The sequence below is a fragment of the Bactrocera latifrons genome, unplaced genomic scaffold (assembly GCF_001853355.1).
Source record: "Bactrocera latifrons isolate USDA-ARS-PBARC rearing strain unplaced genomic scaffold, ASM185335v1 scaffold_360, whole genome shotgun sequence".
Classification (NCBI taxonomy): domain Eukaryota; kingdom Metazoa; phylum Arthropoda; class Insecta; order Diptera; family Tephritidae; genus Bactrocera; species Bactrocera latifrons.
In genome coordinates, this window is record NW_017537002.1 from 44236 (window position 1) to 70771 (window position 26536).

The 26536-nt window shown below is 34.7% G+C and overlaps 1 protein-coding gene across 2 annotated transcripts in view; it reads left to right on the plus strand.

Moving 5' to 3' along the window:
- Positions 1 to 448: 448 nt before the first annotated feature.
- LOC108971866 (protein CBFA2T1) overlaps positions 449 to 26536 on the plus strand; it is a 79370-nt gene continuing 53282 nt past the window's right edge. Inside the window, exon 1 of one of the 2 annotated variants that reach the window (XM_018938186.1) lies at positions 449 to 1552. In XM_018938186.1, coding sequence (XP_018793731.1) covers positions 1550 to 1552 — 3 coding nt within the window. In that variant the 5' untranslated portion in view covers positions 449 to 1549. Of the gene's footprint in view, positions 1553 to 24034; positions 24068 to 26536 lie in introns of those variants that run through there. The other variant, XM_018938188.1, reaches the window with a different exon arrangement.

Genomic DNA, 26536 nt, shown 5'->3' on the forward strand with positions numbered 1-26536 from the left:
TGATCAGCACCTCCACTCTATGCTAAATTCTTTGCGCGGTGCTTAGTGAAAAGGTACATATTTTGAAATATAAGTGATTTCTGTAAAAAATGAAAGTGAAGAAAGTTTGTGTCCTTAGTCTTTAGTGCACAAACTCCTTAAATGTCCTTTTGTGTAGGTTTTAGCGGGCGAACGAAAAAATTTGAAATATAATTAATTTATACAAATTACAAACTAAAATGAAAACAACGCAACAAAAAGTACTGGGCTTGCTAATATAAAGGCGAAGCAATGAAAAATGTATTTGTGTAATTCGTACAACAGATTCCAGCCCGCAGCTGTTTTAATATTTTGCAACAAACGTCGCTTCGCTGAAGGAATGAAATAAAAAAGAAACAATCGTAGTAATAATAAGCAAAAAACAGAAAACCAAAAAATAACTGAAACGCAAAAAATTAAAAGTGGGAACTGGACTGCTGAACAAATTTTTAAATTGTGCACCGATGAAGCATAAATAAATTTTGGGCAAAAGTAGTTTAAAACAGATGCCCCGCGGTGCGAAAGCTAAGTAAAAATCGCTATCAGAAAGAGGCAACCGCCGCCGCCAGCCTAAAATAAAAAAAAAAAATAAACATTGCAGACTTAACTACAAGTGCATTCGCGTTACATTCGAAGGCAAAGTTATTGACAAAAGGTAAACAATTAAGTCACAGTGAAGCGTTGCCGAGCAAAGCAGTTGCACGTGGCTAAATGTGGAACTTTAAGAGGAAGCTCGTATACTCGGGGTAAAAACAAACCGCTACAACCTAGCACATTAGCCTCCACTACACCCCTTCTATTTCGGCTGTGTGCACCATAGATGTGCTCCGGCTGAAACGTTGAGAAGGATAGAAAACAGCTGCAGCTGTTTCACTGTGTCATCCAACTGACTGCCGCACAAAATAATACAACTGCATACATGCATACCATATAATCGCTTGTGTACATATGTATGTCGAAAAATAAATATGGGTACGAAATTGTGAAACAAAAATAATAAAGAAAAAAAAAAACATCGTGGAGATGTTCAAAATTTAAGAACTTTCATAAATTCATCCGCTTTACAAAATACGGTGAAATAGATATAAAACAGCACCCCCACCCCTGATGCACACAATTACGAATGTGTGTAGGAGTTTTCAAGGCGTAAACAATAACTAATTAAAAGTAACTGTCAAAGAAGCTAAAAAAACAATCGTTGTGCACGCGGTATCTTAGGCGGGTCGACCAGTGCTCTTTTAATATTCTCTTAAATGATTGAATTGTGATAGATTAAGTTGGGCTTTACGCTGTGAGCGTTTTCCAACTAAATCAATTATCGATCAACGTCTTCTCCAACCCCAATTCACTAAGAAACGCATATGTGGCACTCTATCAATCATATGGCCCCTATAATATTTAAGATGAGAAGATGCTTATAAACTCTTCATTTTGTCAATAATTGAAAAATTTTCACGCTCTACGCCTCTTGGCAATCGTGACTTGGTAAACATTTGCACTGGCCGCATTTTTCTCCTTGGCACATTTTTTTATGGTGAGTACACATTTACAGTTTTACTTTAATTGCCATGATAAATTAATTTTGAGAATTATATAATAATTTAAAAAATTACGTATATATTCCATACAAATTAGGATATTTTTTTTTTTTTTGTATAACATATAATAATACAAAACTATTTTAAGATTATATCGTTCATTTGTCCTTATTTATTACCAAGCGACATTTCAAGAATATATTAAAATTTTACTCTGAGCTAAAAGCCGCAAAAACGAGCTCATGACGTAAAGCCAGATTATAAATCAATTATGATTTTGAATAATGTAACAGAGCAGAAGCAAAAAGCAATACATGAATCAGTTGACATTATTTATAATGGAATAAAGGTAACAGATTTGGTTGGGTTAAGTTAGATAGCTGATTATTCAACGCTGCGGAGGAATCACACTTAGACTGTTCATTCAGTACTTTGTGAAGTCAAATGAAGAAATTTCAGTGACTAGCTATTAGCTATTGGAAAAGCGCACTGAACCTATCAGAAATCTGCTAAGGTGCTTTGTGTCTATTTCTGCTATCTCACCTGGATGTCTAAGTGTATGAAATCCGTTTAATTTTATGGCTTGTTTTGGCTAAAGCGAGAAGTAAGTGTTGTGATTTTTCTATCTCATTTTCTTCCAAACAGCTGATGCAGCTGGAATCCAGTAAGATGTTCAGCCTTACTGCATGAATACCGATGGTACAGTTTCCTGTTAAAAACTTTGCTAAGAGCTCCCTACATCTCTTCCGATTCACTACAGACTAAAAGGCCTTACGACTGCAAAACTGATGGTAGTTGATCAGCGGTTGTGGTCCAGTAGCAAATCACAGGAAGCCAATGGAGCCACTACCCGTTCCCATTATGCAGTACTTGAGGTACCTATCCTAGCAAGCTCATCAGCCTTACAGTTTTCAGCAATACCACGGTGGCCATCACCCAAGACTAATATTGCTGCCATACTATCGAAGTGGATAGTCACCACTGTGAAGAAGGTTTCGCTTTGGAGCAGTAGATCTACAAATTAATTCAGGAAAATTTTATATATCTTAGACACATAATTATTACCAAAAAGCTTACAGGAAAACAATCCCAATACCACATACTATAACATGTCATTTACTAAAACACTAATCATATATAGTAAAGACAGCCGGATGTTCGAAAATTCTGATAATAGTTATATGGCGGGTAAGTCAGTTTTCGCTCAACTTTATCTACAAGTACTTTAGGCACAAAGATACACTGTTATGAGTAAAATACGCTAGCTAGATTTAATTGAGATAACTCACATATTGGCCGATATATGCGGTCCAAAGTCACCCCAAAGTTCGATTATCTTTATATTATGTATATGGAGGCTTCGATTAAACCCATTTTTGACATATAGACATACCTTAGTCAGAGAAGTGCTATCCCTGAATTTTAATTATACTCGTATATTTCAGACATTGACCAATATTTTCGAACAAAAGTCAACTATAGGTACTGACATTATTCGTAGAAAGTTTAATCCCGTTATACTAATTGCTTCTGTACTTATATTTGTGTACCGAAAATTAAACGAATCAAGTGGAATTTAAATATGTATTATATGCGCAATATGCGTGGTTATTGTCTGAGTCCTCTCATTTTCACAACGTGACATAGGAATATGAAAAGAATGACACCTTTATAAAGCCTTGTCCTTCTTTCCGGACATCAAATTTTTACGTTACTGGCGTATTTAGTTATTGATTAATCGGGCATTTAGTAGTTCTGAACAGTACAGTTATATGGGGAGTAAACGAGGTTTTCATCTGATTTAAGAATTCTGATATTCGTGCTGGGCGAATTTGATTGTTGTAGCTTTACCGGTTTTGCTACAGCGATATCCTGTGTCAAATTATAGTTTTATATCTTAATTTAGTGCTTACTTTATAGGTTCTCGTTTAATGGCGCTTTGTAGGCGTGGCAATGGTCCGTGACAGGCAGACAGTCAATCGATTATTTAGAAATATTATTTATATATAATATTTTAATATTTAGAAATATATAGCTCCATATGTACCTCGATTAGTTTTAGGTTATATGTACAACCGTTAGATGAACAAAACTATTATAGTCTTTAGCAACTGGTTGCAAGAGTATATAAATGAACAAAAACACAAACGTGCCTTCCCAGCAGGAGCAGGATCCTTTCTCTCGTCTCGTCGTCCCCGCGCCTGCAAAAATCATCTTGGAAAACAAACATATTCCTCGTATGAACATAGTCATTAATGTTGCGTTGATGGCAGTGAACACAGAGTGGCCACATAATATGTACCAAATACTTGAATAGATGTGTATGCATGTTTAACTAGACGCGCTGTTTGTTTCCTTCAAATTGATTGCTTCAGCTGTTTGGCAGCTGCTCAGAAGCACTTTTGAAATCATATTCACATGCGCACATGTGAAATTACCAAGTAAATGAGTATACGAGGCACAGAGTTAGTGGAATACTATCTTATGCCATCTCTATTTATGTACTATATATTTGAAAATGTAATAAATGCTTGCAGGTATGAATGCATAATATATTTGTATGTAAATTTTATAATGTATATTTTAATGTAGTATGCTTATGTATGTATGTATRTTTTGGTTACATCAAAGTGTTGACTTTAGTTATTTTACAACGGTTGGTTTAATCTCTCAGAGAAATGGAAAATATTTATACAAATTTAATATTTAGCTAAACTTTCGAAATCGAATACTCTCTAGAAGAGCATTGATTGAAATATTTTCACATAGTACTAAATTAAGAACTAAATATTATGATTGAAAAAAGGTGAGCCACATATTTTAAAACTTAGAACATAGGTGAGGTCAATAAGGCAGTTTTACGATACAGAAATGCGATACTTCCGTATGTATATAATTGCGTATGAGATAAAAAAAAAACTGAATGTAAATTCTTGATTGTTGTGATATTGAATATTGTCATAGCCCCAAGAATTAGGTTGCTGTTACCTCAGTCACCAATATAATCAACGGTGCTAATGATATTGCATATATGTCTATTGAATGGCTCGGCCAAAGATTTATTTTCACCCTCAGCAGTGTATTTTACGTTTGCTACGAAGTTTGTTACACCCAGAAAGAAACGTCGGTGACCCAATAAAATATATAGCTAGTATTTTCTGTTTCTTGGTATCATTGCAGCGTTGTTGCGATTTGATTGTTACTAATATATTACATATAAGTTCATATACGAATATTCGAAAGTATTCGGTAGGAAAGCACATGAATGGTGGAGCGTAGCTGTTGTTAATAGCATTTGGTGTATGTTTCTTATGGGGTAACAGTCGCACATGCAGTCGGCGACCGGCCGCAGGTCGCTATGTTTGGTGTTTCGCCATCTAATCACTCTTATTATATGTGTAAAAGTATACATGTGTACAGTATCGGACAAAACATATTATCATCTCCTATTCTCACATTTATCATTTTAAATATAAAACAAGTAAGGAAGGGCTAAGTTCGGGTGTCACCGAACATGTTATACTCTCGCATGATAAAGTGATAATCGTGATTTCATTATCCGCCATTTACATATTCTTTTATTTTGCTGTAAAATTAATTAGATTAGATCAATTTGTGTATTTTGAGTATTGATTTGTATTTTCATTTATTTTAACTGTATTGATTCACCGATATTTTCGGTGAAAAACTAGGTTAGGTTAGGTTAGGCACTGAGTTTTTCGTGTTCGATATCAGCGACCTTGAAAAGGTATAGTCCGATCACGACAATTTTTCCACAAGGGATACCTCAGCTCAAATACCGTAATTGTGTAAAGTTGTATTCTGCTTTTATCATTGGTTCCTAATGTGTATATTATACAGAGAAGGCATCAGATGGAATTCAAAATAGCGTTATATTGGAAGAAAGCGTGGTTGTGAACCGTACATATCATCAGGGTGTTAGGAAAATATTATATACCGAATTTCATTGAAATCGGTCAAGTAGTTCCTGAGATATGGATTTTGGTCCATAAGTGGGCGACGCCATGCCCATTTTCAATTTAAAAAAGCCTGGGTGCAGCATCTTTCTACCTTTTCTTCCATAAAATTTAGTGTTTCTGGTGTTTTTTTTTTAGTCGGTTAACGCACTTTTAGTGATTTTCAACATAACCGTTGTATGGGAGTTGGCATGGTTATGACCGATTTCTTCCATTTTTGAACTGTATATGGAAGTGCCTGAAGGAAACGACTCTATAGAGTTTGGTTGACATAACTATAGTAGTTTCCGATATATGTACAAAAAACTTAGTAGGAGGCGGGGCCACGTCCACTGTAAAAAAAAATTACGTCCAAATATGACCCTCCCTAATGCGATCCTTTGTGCCAAATTTAATATCTTTATTTATAGCTTAGTTATGACACTTTATAGGTTTTCGGTTTTCGCCATTTTGTGGACGTGGCAGTGGGCCGATTTTGCCTATCTTCGAATTTAACCTTCTTATGGAGCCAAGAAATATGTGGTATCTAAATTTTTACTCAAGTTACAGCTTGCACGGACGGACGGACAGAAAGACCGATTTCAACTCTACTCGTCGCCCTGATCACTTTGGTATATATAACTCTATATCTGACTCTTTTAGTTTTAGGACTTACAAACAACCGTTATGTGAAAAAACTATAATACTCTTTGTTGCGAGAGTAAAAACTATTTATTTTATGAAAACATACAAAGCATTAGAAATTATTTCACTCCATGCCATTTTATTCGAAAAAAATTAGTCCAATATTCAGTGCGACAAAACATATTGATAATAATGATTGTTATATAACATTTTATAGCATAATCACTATTTTTAATTGCTTGACTGCATCTATTTGGCGGAGAAGCTATAAGATTGTCATTAACTTCTGGAAGGTTTCGAACAATTTTTTTTATCCCCATTCACTCTTTCTTTATCTATTCTTCTATTGATTATTTATTACTCGAAAGAGTAAGGATTGGCCACCTTAACATTAATACTTAGGGCTACGACCCAATTCGCCACAGGTTTCTTCATGTGCTTTAGGTCGTTGTCATGTTGAAACCCATGAAAGTGGGATATTTCACTTAGCATGGGAAATCATCACGTTCTCAAGGATATTTTGTGTATGAATCGATCTTTAATGCCATTGATCCGACGACGAGGTCCAACACCAAACTCGGAAAAACATCGCCATACATAATGCCACCTCCACCATGTTTAACTCTACATTGGCAGTATTAGGGATCTAACCTCTTTTTTTTGGTTGGCAAACTCTTTTTATTCCGTCTGAATATTTTGAATTAAATTTTCAAATCATCTTGTTGTGTTGTTCTTCAAGATGGTAAGTTTTCACAGATCTACTGTCGCTAAATTTATTTGAAATTAAGCTCGCTGTTGATCTATTGATACAAAGTTAATACAAATGTTTTGTTTTTTTGACAATCCATTCCTGTAGACTTTAGTAATTAATTGATTTAATTCTATTGAATGTTTGTTTCCACCGATGGCCACTTTTTATACTCTTGCAGACAAGATGAATTGAAATCCGTCCGTTGATCCGTTCGTGCAAGCTGTAACTTTAGTAAAAATTGAGATATCTTGATGGCATGCATCTTGATCGTTGATGGGCGCAATCGGACCACTGCACTATGGTCGGAAATTTCATTTCGTTGGCCAAAAGTCAAAATGTTTGCAGTCCCGAAATATGTTGTTGTTTCTGAAATCTAGTAGTCAACGCTCCAAAACAACCAAAAATGAATTTTGTTGTTGTAATATGCAATTCACCGTTATTCGGCGAGTCATCGAAGTTGAATTTGTTTGCTTCATTTGTAAACATAATTGCGTTCGGTGTTTTATAGTGCTTACTTCAATTGCTTGTTAAAGCTGAAAACAAAGCGTGTTAAATGAAAGTTTAAATGGAACACGAAAGTGATGGTAAGCTTATTAATTTTGTAAAATATAATACTCAAAAGTTGGATACTCTAAAAAATAAAATAACTTTTTCCAAAAGTCTTTAACATTTTGGAATTTATTTTATTTTTTAAGTTTGAGTAAGCTTAACACATTTTGTTTAGGAGTGTTAAGCATATGATTAAAAACCAAATTACTTTGAAGTGTTTAGATTTTGAAAATGTTTATCTCGATTTGCGGTTTTTGAGTAATTTTTTTTTTTCAGTCGTAATTTGTTTACAGAATTCAGCAGTTTTTGATATTTGGTTGACCAAGCAGAAGAAAGGACAAAATAAAACGCTCTAATAAATTATTTTATACAAAAATGTGGAGCCGATAACATTTCAGATGAATGCTATAAGCATTTAACAAAAAAAACACGCATGCTTAACAATAATTTGTCTGCAAAGTGGGAAAAGTGTCATAGAAGATTAGATGATTTTAAAATTAAATATCCTGGCTGGGTTTGTTCAGAAACTGTAATAAACAGGCAAATAAATTTAGAAAACACTTCTACAAAGACTCAATGCAAAAAATTAAATGATGAAAAAATTGTATCACTAGCTGGACGCCCTCAACTTAAGTACTCTGAGAAATCTAAACGAAGTAAGAGAAGGCAAGCAGCAAACCTCTCGATGTCAGAACACAACGAAACAAATCTGTTAGTTCAAGCATCATCAATTTCGGCTCGAAAAGAAGGACAAGTAAATTTGGCAGTTGTTTTAAAAGAAACCATCGAAAGTCCATCAAGACCATCCAAGATTAGGAAGCTATATGTCGATGATGTAAAAGCACCTATTGTGATGTCTGATTAGGAAGCGTTAGCATTTCTTCTCGAATTTCGAAGAGCCAATACTGTTCCATCCGGACTTCTAGCAAGGAACGTAACGCTAATATTTATCCACCCTATGATAATATATTAGCAATAAAAAGTAAGTGCAGACCCGATGGTGTACTTGTAGATAACAAATGTGCAAAGGTTCCTTTACAAATGCTTTTAAACCATACGGCTAAAAGAATTATAGAGATGCAAAAGGAAGTATTTGCGACAATTACGGGTAACTTCATATCAACGGAAATGATATTTAGCTCCGGTTTTGACAGCAGCTCTGGTCAATCTCAATATAAGCAATCTTTCCTTGATCAAAGTACATCACGAAATGCTGATTCATGTCTTTCGGCCACAACAGTGATTTCCTTGAGACTCTTGAGTAGCGCGGGAGCCCCGATTTGGAATAATTGTTTTCCGCAGTCCACAAGATTTTGTCGGCTTTTAAAATAAGAATACACGAGTGAAACTAAGGAAATGATAACAAGAGAAGCTGCTGACTTAAATAAACAAATTCAAGAGCTTGAAAACTTACGTGTTGAAATCGAAGCTGGTAAGATAATCGAAATAACGTTCAGAGTGTTTTTAACTGTTATAGATGGAAAAGTTTTGAATGTTTTAACCGATACAAAATCAAATCAAAAATGTCCAATATGCCATGGAACCCAAACTGACTTTGTTAAAGTCACAGATTATAACAGCGTAAAATTTCATCCTAACGATGGAAATCTAAAGTACGGAATTAGTCCACTGTACTCCTGGATTAGATTATTTGAGTTCGTACTACATTTAGGATACAAGATGGAAGTAAAGAAATGGCAAATTAGATCGGAGGAAGATAAAGATGCAATTAAGATAAGAAAAGAGTATATCCGGAATGAGTTGTGGAAAGAACTAAGTTTTCATGTTGATGTTCCGAAAGCAGGTGGTTGTGAATGAGAATAATATTAATATGTTTATCTTGTCAATTTTCCCTAAATTTGAAGATTATTGCTTTCAAACTGGTCAATTATATCAAAGCAAGTACCCCTGGTTGCCAATGACTCCCACAGTACATAAAGCTATAGTTCACTCAAAGCAAATAATGCAGAATACACCACTTCCTGTTGGTTACTTCGGAGAGGATGCAGCTGAGTCACGAAACAAATATATAAAAGCGACAGACTGCACCATGCACATAAGACTAGCCGCATTGACAATCTTTTCGATGTATTTCATAGAGCTCTTGATACATCGGATCCATTAATTTCATCTCTTCGCTTAAATACACGTGTGTAAAGGAATTATTGTATTGTGCGGGTATCGGTGAAATATGTGCGACTGAGAATTTAGAAAATATGGATGACGACGAGGGCGACGAGGACGATTATCCAGAAGAACTTGAACAGGAAAATACATTTTTGGATAATGAATTGTATTTAAATTAAAGAGTTAAATAAAATTTTAATATTTTCGTAAATACGTGTGTAAATTATATTTTCAATTTCCAGAAACAACATATTTACTCGTAAATATCGTACATTTTCTCATTTAGAACTAAAAATAAAAAATAAAAAAAATGAAAAATTTTATGTAAACATTTTTTTTAATTTTAATTCTAAATGTTGATAATTAAAAAAAAAAATTAATTATTTTATACAAAAACACTTAAATTATACTGCAACTTCAAATTCCAGTCAAAAATTCCGTTATTTTAAATTTTAATAGTTTTGGCCAAGAAAAGTGATGTTTCCGACCATAGTGCACTTGCCACGTGCAGAAATCGCCATAAACCGAAAACCTATAAAGTGTCATATCAAAGCACCTTATTAAGATACAAAACTCATAATTGACACAAGGGACTCGCATTAGGAAGGGGCACCTGCCCAAAAAAAATTGGAGAAGTGAGGGTGGCCCAGCCCTCTAATATGCTTAATATACATACATATCTCCTAAACCGCTTAAGTTACAACAACCACATTCGCTCAGCGCGAATACTACAAAAACTCCTACCTATAGTGTGAAAATGGACGAAATCGGATGAAAATCTGGTTCACTCCCCAAATAACGGTACTGTTCAAAACTATTAAAAGCGCGATAAATCAATAACTATATGCGCCAGATAAATTTAAATTTTCCGCCGGAATGGCATCAGAGAGCTTTATGGGAACCTTTGTGAAAATTGAACGATGGCGTGGCACCGCCCACTTTTGGGTGAATTCCCATATCTCGGGACCCTGCTGACCGACTTCAACAAAATTTGGTACTTGGCATTTTTTTTAGAATCCTATGTCACGTTGTGAAATGAGCGAAATCGGAAAATATACACGCCTACTTCTCATATAACACAATTTTAAATTCCATCCATTCCTTCAGTTTCGAGTACGCAAATCAAGAACAAATCAATATAACTGGATTAAAGTCTGCACAGTTAATGCCCTTAGTGTATGCCACTTTATGACCAAAAATTATTCAAATCCAATAAAAACTGTTCACGCTCCTAGGGACCCAATATTTATACCCCTGTACATATAATTGACTTTTGTTAGAAAATATTGGTCGAACTTCCGGGAGGCTTTGTACCACATATATTGGCCAATAGGAGAGTTATCTCATTGAAAATGAGCTAGCGTGTTTTACTCATATCAGTGTATCTTTGTGCCAAAAATAAATATTTAAATTTGAGCGAAAACTTGACTTACCCCCATATAACTTTTGTCAGGATTTTCGAACGTCCGACTGACTTTAGTCTTTATGATTAATTTTTAGTATGTGACATGTTAACAATATGTGGTATTGAGAAAAATATGTAAAATCTGGCTGATACTACCGCAACTTCCATATACTCGTACTGCATATAATGGCTTTCGTCTTTCTAACAAACCTTAGAGCCTTAGTGTCTGTCAGCATATGAGTTATATTTATATAGTATGTATATGTATATAAAATTGGTTGAATTTCGATCCTCAGATAGAGGTTTAACATCGTATGGTATTTCCCTCGCTTTGATTCTTGAAGGTTGCAAGAGTATAAAACTTTCGGTTGTATCCGTACTTAGCCCTTCCTTACTTATTCATATTAGCTCCTTCGTGATTACTACAATTTAAATCGCGTCACGACTTTTTATGTTAAACTAAAATTATGCTTTTTTATGTCGTTTCTCAAATTGCATAAAGAATACAAAAATTTTCACAAAATAACGGGATTTTTGACCCTTATTGCGAAAAACTGCGACTATAATTTCTTTTTTATAAAATATAAACTATTAAAAAAATTATACGGGATTTCATTGTTTCACCAATATGCCTTTATATTAAAAAACGTTTTTTATATCTAAAATCGTAATTTGGAGTATACGACATGTATTTAGCATTCATAACCATCAGTCCAATATGTTTTGTCCGACACTGTATATAGTACTCATAAAAAGTGTATATGGTAGATATATGTATATACATACTATATTGGATAGTCGAATAGGTTTCTATATCTAATCAAACTTTTACTAATTCTTTATATTTATAATAATAAACAAATATGTCGATCACTTTTTGCAATTTTTCCGTTAAGAGACATTATTCCATCAGTATAAAAATTTCATCAGTGTAAACCGAAATTTCGAAATTTCCAGAATCGAAGCGAGCGAACCATTGCTACGCTACACGAACTGATATAGCATCGTCTCCGCAAACTTCATAAATTGGCATTCTTCCCTTTCTTTATACAAAAAATTAAAATATAGCGAATTTCATTATTTCATTATTTTCATTAATTTTTAAGCAGCTGTAACTTTTTTTCAACTTCCCCGCATTTAATTTAATAATTGGCTAAATGAAGCTTAAAATCTCACCTTTCCAACACTATATGGTATGACACAATGTGATTGGTTGCACTGGAGATATACGACTGAAATTGACCAAATACGAAACAACTTTTTTGACTACCAAATATATTATACTTGTATGTATATGTATGTACATAATGGAGCGATATTTTTAATTTCATTCAATTGATTTCGCTGCTCAATTCTTTCCGGGAGATCTACTGTTATGTTATTCACTAGAAATTGATTCTGAATTGTACAAGTAAGGAATAAGTTTATTGATGCTGGATTTGTATACTGTAAAGTTAAAGAATCAGTTGGAATTTTAAGGTTTTGTTATATGGGAAGTAGCATTGGTTGTCATCCAAGCCCATCGCGGAGCCCTTCCCTGTAATCTTTGTTGTGAATTTAACCTTAATGACTTTTTTATACTGTTAAGAGCTCAATGACCGTGGTCCTATTATGGCCATCTACGATCTCGTTCCCCATTTTTCGCCAGGAAACATTTATGCCATATTTAATTTTGATATCTCAATTTTACTCAAGTTACAGAATAGGAATTCAATTCGAAATTCAACAACGTATCTTGATCCTTTATATGTATATACATATTTATATCTATAACCTTATATCTAACTCTATTATTGTTTTTATTCTTATTGAGAAAAATAAGTGCATTGGATTTATTACAATTCTTTTGTCTACTAACTTTTTAAATGGAGAGTGAAAGGACGAGATTGCGAGATATCGTAACAAAAATATCGGTATAATTTTCATGATTGCAAACGGAACCCTCACCTCTTTATATTCATGACGTCACGAGCCACTGAATTTCTCTGTCAAACACACCCCCAAACGTAATGGGACTTTGAAAGTATTTTTTGTATAATTCTTTTATTACTTACATGTAGATAGATGCAGGACGGGATGGCATTTCAAACTCCTTACGTACAGCTGCAATCGCAACCATTGGTTTTCGGAAAGTGCAAAAGAATAGCTGGTCCTACTACCGTAGGATAAGCCTCCTCAATATCGCCTATAAGGTTCTATCGAGAGTATTGTGTGTAAGATTAAACAAAATGATTGGGCCTTACCAGTGCGGCTTTAGACCTGGCGAATCAACAACCGACCAGATATTCACCACGCGCCAAATCTTGGAAATGTCCCGTGAAAGGAGAATCGACATATAACACCTCTTCGTCGATTTCAAAGCTGCTTTCGACAGCACGAAAAGGAGCCGAAGACAATGAATGTAATTATTATATTTCTTAAAATAGACCTCTCTACATATTATACAAAGAACATAAGCCAAATACAAAGGAATAGTTTTTTATGTTTACAATGTGTATCAAGAGAAATTAAATTGAATTTGCGCGATTTTCAATTAGAACCGACACGTAAACGCATATCAATTTCCATCGTTTCATGCTTTTATAATTATTGTTGGATTAAAAAATTACGAATGCCCTTGTGTGCAAATTTTAGCGTTCATGTAGAAGAATATGTCTTATTGTGCTGTTATGTCTACTGTAATTACCATTTTCATTCAATTATTGAGTATGTCGTCTGATCTTTCAGCCTCGATTAACACCTGCTCAAATATTTCCTCAGCTTTAGTCCAACTCCAACTACATATGTTTTGCTTATTAGTGGGCCTACAAAGCAACAAGAACTCCGACTACATATGTGCAAAATATAATCAGACAACAAAAATAGAATTAGTGTGTAAATAAAATATAACTTTTTTATTTCAGTAGTGAGCATATGTATTTAGGTGTTTTCAATAGCATTTTTATCGAGTTTATTCACGAACTTGCGGATTTACCGCTGCACTTGAGGCTACAACTGTGCTTAATTATAAATAAATTGTCTTACAAATTTAACTCGTTACTGCATCAACTAAGCAACAGAGACATGCCACGCTTTTGCAGGAAGGCATTTCCACACCTATGTCCACTTACGTAAGTGCTCATACCTTAACACACCTGCGTTAAAGCGGGTTGCTCGTATATGTGGAAAATATTTTACGGATAATTCTGAAAAAATTTATCTAATATGAGTTTAAAACCTGTTTCCAGACTGCGATTTTCAAGAAAAGTTAAGCTTTTAAGGATTATAAAATTTTGTTGAAAACATTTTTTGAGATATCCGAATGAAGTTTAATGCACATGTATCCATATCAGTCAACTACATATATAGTATTTCCCAAATAATGGATTATTCATATATTTCATTTTACCGTGTACTACTTGCAACTACGCAGAATTGTTCTTTAATATACTCGGGGGTTTCACATAGTCTCATAAAGTTATATGTTATAAAGATCCAAAAACATAGCGTTCAGAGTTGTATTTGCGTAAACACGTTGTGAGTACCCCAACTATACTTAAAAGTGTTCGTAGAACATTTTACGGATCCACACAAATTAACCCGCTCTAACATCTACGTACAGTTAGGTCCTACTTAAGTGGGCGCATATTCTTTTAGATGATATTTCGTGGGTGCTCTGAAGCAAGTTTGAGCTCAGTGCAATTAATGGAACTTAATCGGGGCAATTGATTGAGCGGATTCGCTTCGAATTATTAAAGATCAACTTACTTCATATGTAATTTTAAACTATTTCGCTCTGCAAGCTTTTTCATTCAATTACTTGCAATTTGCGCTTCAATGCACCCAACGAAGAAATCGGAACATTTTCTGTTTTAATTCGACTGGCAACAATACTCGGTGACGGTCGATTTAATTATTATTAGGGCTTACGACCTATTGGTAATATAAAGCTAGATTTGTTAACAATATAAAAACATGTCTTCAAAATCGTCGTAACCACATCACATCTCGTTATCATGTTAACTTTACTTAACTAGCAAATATGTTGATATAGATATTTCTAATATTTTCCTAATTCGATTTTTATTGAAACATCTACGTAATAAGCCAATAAATAAAATTATTATTGCAGGCACCTATTGTGGATATTAGTTCTTGATAGAACTTTCACAAACTTATGTTGTCACACGGAAGCCTTTAGATTTGCTTAGCGTTTATTCATTATAATTTCAAACGTACTTTGGAATTTTAAGTAAAGAGTATTACTGTAAGTATTTGGCACAAAATCCTTAAAAATGACATTATAAATTCAATTCGTGACTCAATTTAAGCAAAAATAGTAATTGGATTGAATTATCGTAGTCTCTATTTCTATCATTCAGTAATATTAGTGATTGGCATAGAACTTGGGATATAGTTTTTGACGAATGGAAAACCATCAAACAAGCAAGCCAGCAGTTCTCTAATATGGCTTCAATGTTTGCTAAACCTAAAGTCCGCAGCGGTCCTAAATGAGCGGTTACCGCTTTGGATTGAGCGCCATCCATCGTTGCAACAACGAAGATGCGAAATAAATCTTTATTGTTATTATTTCTTTAAAGGGGATACTTTTGTAGCAAAGAAAGTAAACGATAATTGTAAAAGTGTCCGCAAAAGAAAATGGTAATGAGTGAAAGAAAGAGTGCGTGTCGATACCTTGGTCTCTAACTACTCAAAATTGTCTATAAGCTTTTGTACTTGCGTCAAATAAAACATCTCCAAATTCATTGATTCCTCAGTCTCTTGCGAACTCAGATGTTTTGGTTCAAAGTTACTACATCCCCACGGGGTGGTGTGTAGATTTATTTGGCCAGCTGGGTAGCTATAACGCCAAAACGTATTTTTCCAATAGTTTGGTTACAAGTTATAAGTCAGTTTTTATTTCTTTTAAGAAGTTAGTGATGGCGTGATATCCTTCGATATTTATATTTTCACAAAAATCGATTAACGATGTATTGTTATTTAGAGATGGGTACTTGTTTCGTGTATTTGTGTATTTTCTGCACTGGAATATTATGTGGTTTGTGTTTTCTGGAGTGCTACAGGTTGTACATTTGTCATCGTTGTAAACATTCTGCTGAGAGTAGCTTTGCAAAAACTGTGGTTTGTAAGTATTCGGTTGAATTGTTTTAATTGTGTGGCATTCATTTTGGTATTTTTGTTATGAAACCAAGTTCGTTTGATTAAATCAGGGTAAATTATCCCGTAGTCTTTGCCCTTTGACATTATTTTCCCTTTGTAGTCTTGCTTCCATTCTTCTTTGATTCTATTCTGGATTTCTCTTATTGCGTCTTTGATTGCCCATGGTATACGTACTCGTTCTCCCATTTGTGTTGCTGCTTTCGCCGCCTCGTCGGCTTTATCGCTCATTATTATATTTGAATGTGCTGGTATGTGGTGGATTTCTAATGCTTCTATTCTTGAGGTGTTCATTGATTGAATAATGTACTTGTCACTGTCGTTGTCTTTTACTGTTGATATTCCTCTCAAGCTGTCCGTTTGTATGGCAACTTTGAGGAATCCTTGTTGTATGGCGAATTTATCTATCGCTATAAATTCCGTTGTCATTGAGGACAGATTTTTGTTACAATAAAAGGATTTAGTTGTCGTTTATCGGTGTATATAATTTCGAATTGCTTTGTTTCTAGTTGATGCATTTTTTCCTTGAATATTGCGTTAATTATTGTTTGGTTAGCTTCTCTTTTCGATTTGAATTTGCCTTTGAAGAATTTTATATCTGTTGTAATTTTGGTAGTATGTGCGATCGTGTTCTTTACTGGTGCTATGTTGTATAGTATTAGTTTGTACTTCTGACTTATTTTAAAGTAATTCGTTTTATTGTTGAGCTGGTTTGTAAGTATCATTCTTTTGGCTGGCAGGTTATATGCAATACATTTAACTATCTCTTTCGCCGTGGCTAGTTCAAATCTGTACTTGGGCGGTAGTTCTGCCGCCATATGATATACGACGTGGGTTGGAGAGGTTCTCATTAGGCCTAGGTCTTATATTTGCGTTACAGCAGGTGGTTAGTTTTTGCAGRGCCGTTTTAGATATGTTTGTAAAGGTGGATGCGGCGTATTCTAATTTTGCTCTAGCAAATGCCTTATATAATTGTAGTGCTCTGGTTGGTGATATGCCGAAGGTGCATCCGTTGATGATATTTAACCATCGACAAGTGCTGTTTGTTTTGTTAACAATGTGGTTCACGTGTTTGGTGCATGAGTTGTTTATGCTTATGTATCTTCCCAGGTATTTGATGTGTTTGACTTGCTCTACGTATGTATTGTTTATTCGGATGTTAATTTGAGTGTTTCTTTGGTTGAAGAAAATAGTTTTGGTTTTGTTRAAGTTTATTTTTAGGTTGATTTTATTGCATTCATTTGTGAATTCCTGCAGTTTTCCTTCTAGTTTTCCTTGGGCGTTTTTTTGTTTTTTGTGAAAGCAGATTATAAAGAAGTAGTATGCAAACTGGAAGAGGATTTTTCGTCGTTTATTTGGTGGAGTTTAGCCGTGTAGAGGTTAAATAGCGTTGGACTGAGTCCACTACCTTGAGCTAGCCCGTGTCCTATCGCGATTTTCTGTTGTTGGAGGATTAGTGTTCTTCTTCTCAGGAAGGATGATATCCAATTAACTGATTTTATATTTATTTGTGCTTCTGATAGTGTCTGCTGAAGAGTGTTGATATTGACAGAGTCGTATGCTTTTTCTACAACTACGCATGCAGCCATCTCCTGTAGTTTTCTGTCTTTGTGGTAGGTGATTGTGTTAATTAAGTCATTAATACATTGTGCTGTCGAGTAATGTTTTCTAAAACCGTATGATCTTTCCGGTATGCAATTGAGTAGTTGGATTCTGTTATCTATATGTAATTTAAGTATTCCTTCTATTGCTTTAGCTAGGACTGAGGAATATATTTGTTGGATCATTGCTTTTTTAATAGATCGGAATTATCTTGATTTCTCTCCATTTTTTAGGTATGCACTCATCTTGCCATACATTTATAATTGTTTTAAATAATTTTTATTGGTCCTTGGGTTGGAGAAGTGTTAACATTTTAAAGGATATTTGGTCCGCACCCTTTGATGACTTTAAGTTTGTGGACTGGAGGAATTCATTCAGGTTTTCTATCGTCATTTCTTCAAGAGGCGATTTTGGTATGTTGTGCTCCTGGTCGTTGTTGTTATTTGCTTGTGGTGATCTTGCTATGAATTCTTGGTATTTTCTTTGCTGTGTTATGTTAAATGAGTCCTTCTTATGTCCTTTTCACATTAGTATTTTTTTAGATTGTTTATTTTACTCCACATTTCTTTTATATTTTTGGTTCCTGATATTTCTTTTATTGCATTGTTAAAGTTGTTTTTCTTTTGGTCTTTAGTGTGTTGTTTTAGGTTTGTTTCCGCGGTGATGAGTAGGTTGTTATTTTCTACTGTCTATTGTCTATATGTTGTATGTTTTCCTTGCTGCGTTTCTCAATCGAAATAATTTTTGCGATTCGTTCGTCCACYAATTTTTGGGAGTGTATTTGTTTTTTTTGTGGTTTATGGTATGATTTTGTGTTATTCGTTGGATGTTTTTGTTGAACTCATCTAGATTGGCTCCTGCTTTGAGGTTAGACAAGTCCTTAAGTATTTTTGTAGTTAATACTTTTTTGGGCTTTTTTTCGGATTGTGAATTGGTCAGTAAGTGTTGTATGATGGGACTGTGGTTGCTGTTGGTTATTTTGTTGTAAGTTTTCCACSTGTGCTGTAAGTAGTTKTTCACGAATGTTACATCTRTARCTGATGATATATTATTATGTRTRAATGTTGGWGTGCCATCGTTGAGACAGTGGTATCCGTTGTCTGTTGCTATATTTTCTAGAATCGTGCTTTTGTTGTTTGGTGATCCCAGGATGCTGCTTTTGCGTTCAGGTCTCCGCCTATAACCGTTGTGCCATGTAGTTGTCTGGTATAGGTGAAAAGTATATCAATGACATTTTTAAAATTTGTTGCTGTTGAATTGGGTGGACAGCATATGCTGATAACATTCAAGTTGTTTTTCAAGTTGAGTGTGGTGATACCTATATTTTCAATGTTTGAGGGTATTTTGAACATCGAAAATCTTATAGTTTTCGTTATATAAATTCCTACTCCGCCATATCCATCTTGTCTATTTGCGAAGGCATAGTTGTAGTCTTTAAGGCTTTCAATGTTGTTATTAAGTCAAGTTTCTGATTGCTACATCAATATCGTTATTCTGCATGAACATTTCTAATAATGGTTTGTTTCCCTGCTTTTTTAAACTTTGTATGTTATATTGTTATATTGATTTGTATCTTTGCCGTCATATTATGTTTTATCTTTGTTAATTTTCCATAGATCTGAAGTGACTGTCATATGTTTTAAATTTCTTTGGATATATATTAAGGCTTCATATAGGGCCTTGTTATTAGCTTGTTTTGTATTAAGCAGTTGTTTATTGTTTGGTTAATTTTTGGTGGGGTATACTAGTACTTTATTATTCGTTGTTATTGCGTTTTCTAGTGTTGCTTGTTTCCATTCTTCCATGGTCTTTTATGCATTGTTTTCTTCTCTTAGTTTGTTCTTGTTCGATCTGGCGACTTTGGCATACGAGAATTGTTGGTGCATTGTTGTATAACTGGATTTTATCCTTTTTTGTAGTTGGGGATATTATGTGTCAAGGACCGCGTTGTTGTTCAATAGTTCGAAGAGGTTTCCCAGAACATTTTTATATTTTGTTTGTGCCTCTTTCATAGTCAGGGTTTTCCTTTTGATTGCGTAGGCCTTGACTCTTGCTGGGCAGTCTTTGTTGGTTGGTTGGTGGTTCCCTTTGTAATTAGACATTTTGCGCAGATTGAGTTCAGCTGCCTGCAGTGCTGTGCGAAATGGTTGTATCTGAAGCAACGATAGCATTGCGCAAATGCTACAAATAGTTTCACACTTACCTTGGTGTAACCGAACGTCACTTCCCTCGGTACTTCCAGACCGTCAAACACTATCTAAACTCTTCGTGTGGGAACCTTCTTCCCCTCCTACGTCCGGTTCACTCACATAGCTTTTAAGAWTTTTATTGGGGAAACAATGTTTTCCATTAGTTCCTCTTCCGTAATATCCGTTGGTATGTCGAATATTATGTCCATTTTAGAAACAAAGTGGGCAAAAATCTTCGGTTCCTACTGCTCGCTTGTTTTTTCACAAAGTTTGTTTGCTGCTTTCCCGTTTTTAAATGAGATTTTACATCTTCCAAATCCTATTTTTGTGATATCTAGAATGTCCCCCGCCCTGCTACCCTGTAACCATTTAGTAACTGAGATCGCGTTAATTGGTGCCCTTTCTTTATCGTTATTGTTTTTTTTTGTCTAGGTACACAATATAGGGTCCTTTGTGGGTATCGTTGTACTTAAAGTTTTCATGGATCGGTCGCATTTTTTGTGCTTGCGCGCTTGTTGTATTGCCTGCGGATTGTTTTGTTGTTGTTCTTGTTCGGCTGTTGCTTCGGCTTTTTATGTTGTTGTTGGCTGAGGAGCTGCCTGGCTCCTCGCCTTCGAGGTGCATTTTGTTTATTCTTGTCTGTCTTGTTGTTTTTTTCGCCTTTTTCGGGTTTGGTGTTGGTTGCTCTCGAGTGCACGTCTGGTCGCTTTAACTGTTCACTCGCGAATGCAGATGTTCTTTGACTAAATTTTTCTCACACATTTTCGACTCATTTATTACATTTCCCGTTTCAATTATTTGTTTACTTATACAGTGTGTTAACGCGTTCGTGCAGGGATAAGTAAAAAGTAGAGCAGAAATAAAAGGAAACATATTAAATTCATCACAAGTCTAACGATGTGACATTAGTAAGTAAATGTAAATCTGTAGATAAAAATAACGTGTCACGGTGTTCTCCCGTGGTAAACTGCTAAACTATTGAACCGGTTTTAGTAAAATTTAGCACAATGTGTTCAATTTGATACAACTTAGAAGATAGGGTAGTCTATATTTCAATTATCTTAAAAACCAAAACAATACATATGTATATAAAATAATATATTTCTATACAAAAGCATGTTTTCAAAATTAAAAAAATTTAAAAAATTATCATAATTTTAAATAAGACTCGAAGTGCCAAAAATAACCAAACCTCAACAATCATTCAAAGCATTGTATAGAACAAATCTAGATTAAATAGCCATGTTAAACTTTTCCGGTAGTGCTGGTGGAAAAAACTTTTGATGGTCAATAAGATCACTGCAAATATTTTTGAAGACTTTGCAGTCTAATGAAGGACCTATTGCAGCGCACGAGTTTTCAGAAGTTTACAGTTTATCATGGGTTTCATTTTCGCAATATCCACTAATAAGTTACAATGCCGAAAATTTAAATATTCAATTTAGATTTTAAAATTCCTGATTTTTTCAAAAACCAATTTTTGAATCAATAATTTCAAATCTTAATTCATCTCTAGCAGCAATGATCCCGATTCACTGTTTCTTTGGGTACCTCCACTTTAGGTACGTTTTTTCGCTAAAAACCATTTGATCTTCTAAGTCTACCTAAGTCAATGGTCGGCATGAGAGGATCTGTCACTGTGTTGGTGACCACGAAAAAAAAGTAGCCCAGTGAGAAATTGGAATTAAAATTAAGCAAATTTTATAAGCGAAACTAATTGAACTTGATAGCTGTGTTTTTAGGTTTTCATTAATACGTTCAATATAATCTAAGTATTCGTTTTTACCTAACCAATGAGATATTTTTTGCAAAAAATATATATTTTTCTTTAAAAAGATATTTTCGTTCTTTTTCATCTAAATAACTAATAGTATAATGAAAATTAACAAAATGTTTTTTAAGGATATATTCCCTATTATCTTTTAAAGACTTGGAACATAAAAGGCATTGCATGGCACCAAAGGCATTTAGAATCATACAAAATTTCTCGCAGGGCATATTTGGTTTTGCGCTATAGTCTTGGCCGATGTTAATTCGTTACCATGGATAATATGATACCAGACTTTAGCATTGGCTCTCTTTTTCTCTCAAACGCGTTCCCTGATTATTTGACAGCGATGGAGATCAGGGAATTTCTGACAATTGATTTCAGAAAAGGCGGTATGCCAGAAGTAAACCGCTATAATTTCCTGACGAAATTAGTGTGAAATGAAATTTCATTGAACTGTGCGAACATATATTGGCAAAATAAATGTTTATATAAATTAATTAATGATTTTGCATTTTAGCATTTATATATGTATGAATTTTCAAAGTGTTTAATTTAGTGTTTTGTGTAATTTATTAAATACCCAGTCTAATATTTTTCAACAGTGGCATCATTGATAAATGTTATAAAAAATGCGAGTTTTGACAGCTCTCTCTCGAGTCAAAAAGTCTCGTATCATATTATGCATGTCGTTGCTGGCTCGACAACGACTGAACGATAGAGCGTAAGCGTACGTGTGAAGTTAGTTTGCAAAATTTTACTATGAAATGCCGACCACTGATCTAAGTCAACACCATACTTTGTATTTTTACTCTATTGTGAAATTAGTATTCTTACCATGTACGGTGGCAAAATTCTTAAAAAAAAACACTGATAAGCAAATAGCAGTATTTTGCAAATTCATGTTTACGTAAAATCTTGATATTTTTTTACATATAGTGGCCTGGTAGAGTCTCCATCAAGATCTACTGAAAATAATTAACGAACTATCTATCGACCATAGAAGATTTCTGGCTATCTATAAATACGCGAAATAGTCTCTCAGCTTTTGAAAAATCGGTCGGTATTTCGCTCCAAGAAGCTTCTAATTTACCAGAACAAATAATATCCGAGCACTATAAGATATAGCGACATAAAAACTGACGAATCAAAATCAGCTTAAAAACTTCGTAAAATATGGTGTTTCCTTATTAAAGACTTAAAGGGTGTTCATATCAACACCTAGAGCTATCAAAACGCTTTCCATTAGATGCAAATCGTTAAGCCATTACATTTTCAGATTGTGTTGTATAGTTAGTTACAATAAATAAAGCCTTTGTGCCTTTGGTGCTGCTGAAGTTAACGTTTGCTTCTGTACTACATTTATACCTCTTACTTTTTTAGAATTTAATTACAAAGCATTGTAGAAAGTGTTAGGTTTTTAACTCGATTAGTCAACAAATAGACCCGCACTAAGAATCCCAACCCATGAACTCTTCTCATTTTAATTATTAAGCCATCATTTGTTTTCTTGCAAACTTTTTATGACATGGAGTTTGACCCTTCTTGCGAGTATTTGAACAAAACTGTTGATAAGAGTATCCCGCTCCAGTGTAAAAATTATGATGCAAACTTGTATCAACCAGACGTGCGTGATAATTTGGTATTTGAGGTAAAAGGTAATGCTTTTCTCGCTGCTAATACAACTTACATATGTACATATGTATTTAGTAAATATAGCGATGGACGATTCTCAGATGATAAGTTATGATAGATATGACGGCTTCAAATACGATGAGAAAGCGAAAACGGTGACGCTGACATGCAAGTAAGCCATCGCTCAACACACGCACGCTTTTTTATCACACCATTTGCTAACTCTCTGTGGGAGTAAATATGTATGTATGAACATGTGTGCGCACTTGTAAATTTTACGGACTCCATTGATGGAGTGATGGCAGATCCACGCAGCTGATGCCATTCAGTAGACTTGTAATCGGACAGAGGGTTGAATCGACAGGTTGATTCTCGTGCCCTCTAACGTTTTTTACAGTTAAACTTCAAGCATAACTTCATCATTTTTTTGTATAGTAATTAGTGGCATACAAAGTATTCGGGATGGAAGTGATCGCTTAATGGCTTCCTCTAGCGAATGGCATTCTTTTATGCAAAGTGTTAAAATTTGTTTGGGAAGAAGTATAGAATTTGTTTATGTATGATGAATTATTAAAATGTTTGGAAATAGAAAAATATTGATTGCACTATCTGGCCCCTCATTGGGATCTGATTGGATTTACTGTATCTATTTGACATTTGATTTGTTCTGTGTGCAGGTGTATTTCTTATGCCATTTCGATTACACCAACTCACATGTACTATAAAGGTAAGGAATATTAAATCAATTAGATTCTATACAAAAGTAGAAATATGTATGTGGTAGTGTCTGTGCTGCACAAAAATCAAAACCAGTTGGTCTGAAAAGCACAAAAAATTCAACGTCAATTGTGTGCACAACAAACTCAATTTGAATTATGACATGAACACAGACTGCCTGGCTGACGAGGAGTTGGCTGGAGGCGAGGGTGTCAAGTGCCATTTACATTCGATAAACCGGGAAATCAGTTTTCCAACGCGCTCACTATATTGCCCCATGCTCCCTCCCCCACCAACTTTTTATACATGCACCACATAACCGCTGTTAATGACAGCTGCAACAACAAATGGTAAGTCCAAACACACACACACTTGTGTATTTACATGTAGAGAATAATAACAACAATAGCAACTAAATAAACAATTTGAGAAAGCACATCAGCATAGCCACAGAGCACAAAACGAAAAATCGCAAACATTTTAATTTTAATGGTTTTGTGGAGAGCGCAATTGGGTAGAATTGTCGGCGATGAGTATCTGTAGGCGAAGGTGGTCGCATTTGGTGCATTAGTGTGCATGTGCAGTCGTGTGGGTTGTTGAGTGGAAAAATGGAAGCTAACCGAAAACACGTTAAAAATTTCTTATCTGCAAATGTCAGCTGACATTTAGCTGGTGAGCGCGGAAATTTTCACAGCAGAGCTTACGCGACTATAGAGGAAAATAATAACAAAGCACAACAAGTTTATACATATATACATGCATATGTTAGCAAATTGGTTGTGTGTAAGCGCATACACACATAAATAGAATATGTATACATGTATGATAGCACACTAGTTTCGGAGGCTAAGTTATGAAAGTACTGAAAAGAAAACCAAGTAATCACGAAATATGTTCCAACGAAATAAGCAAACAATACGCGGTGGGAAGCCGAGCGGCAAACCTTCTGAAAATTGGAAAAGCGAATGAAAATTCGCCAAAAATGCCAAAAACACATGCCACGCTTCAGGCCGAACAAAACAAAGGCATTTAAATGGTGTGTTCAAAAAGTATTGCGAATTTTGAATTTTCGCGGGTTCCGTATTTTCGAATTTCGAAGATTTGTGGCGTTACGTTGGTACTCATGTCTCTCACTTATGCCGGCAAGCTCGGCCATTTCGAATGTTCATTTAATTGTTGACAGCTGCTTTGCTTGGATCGTCTTCGATTTTGACCTATTCAAAAAAATGGATCAAAGAACCTGTGTCAAATTTTGTGTGAAAAACGATATTAAGTGTACGGATACATTCCAAATGTTGACTGTGGCATACGGAGAAGCTACCTTAGACCGAAGCAACGTTTATCGGTGGTACAAAATGTTCTCAGAAGGCCGAGTAGATGTGACAAAAATTGGCGTTTGCACCACGATAACGCCCCTGTTCACACATCGTTTCTTGTGCCCGACTTTTTGGCCAAAAACAACACACCAATGATGCCGCAGCCACCGTATTCCCCAAATCTGGCACCCTGTGACTTTTTCTTGTTCCCTAAACTGAAGAGGCCCATGAAAGGACGACGTTACGCTTCTCTTGACGAGATAAAGACGGCATCGAAGGAAGAAGATAAAAAAAAAAAACGATTTTTTGAAGTGCTTCGAAGATTGGAAAAACTGTTGGCACAAGTGTATAATATCTCATGGGGATTACTTTGAAGAGGCACAATAGATATTCATGAATAAATAAATAATTTTTGAAAAAAACACAAAATTCGCGATACCTTTTGAACACACCTCGTACATGGGACTACATATACGTACATAGATACATGATTATTAACATGTTTTGTTCATAGCTTGTTCGCTTTGAAAACTTAAACGAAAAAAAAACAAGTTCAGTTGTGATATTTGTTGGAAAAGTCTTTGCCTTCTATATGCACCATTCTTCTTGTGTGTTAAGAGAAGTCGACCTGGTGTTATCACATGTTAAGGTAACTCAAAGAAATTGTTTAAAAAAAATATGGACTTATCATGTATACATATCTATGCGTGATTTCCATACTTTTAATGAGGAATCATTAAATATGTATATTCGTATCCTTTAACTCACTCTGAGAGAGAGAATGAGCACCAAATTGTGGTTGTAGGAAATAAGAAATATTATAAATCATACTTTCACACTTGAGACACTCTCAAAGCACACTTTAGGTTCTGGATTTCTTATCATACTATTTGAGGTTAATGTTTTTGACTTAAAATTGCGTTAGGATTGGGATGATAAAGCGTTCATTTAAAATCAAGACTGCAATTTTTTGTATCCACTTCTCGAAAACAAAAAAAAATGAACCTTCTTATACTAATTGTCCACTTGAGACTTGGCGAGCATCGTTGTCCACTCGCTGGGATTACTTATCATTGTCTTTTTCTATTTTGTTACAGTTCTTTGCTGTTCTTTCAGTGTGTACTTATATTTAGCTGAATATTTCTTTCTGTGCGTTGTAACAC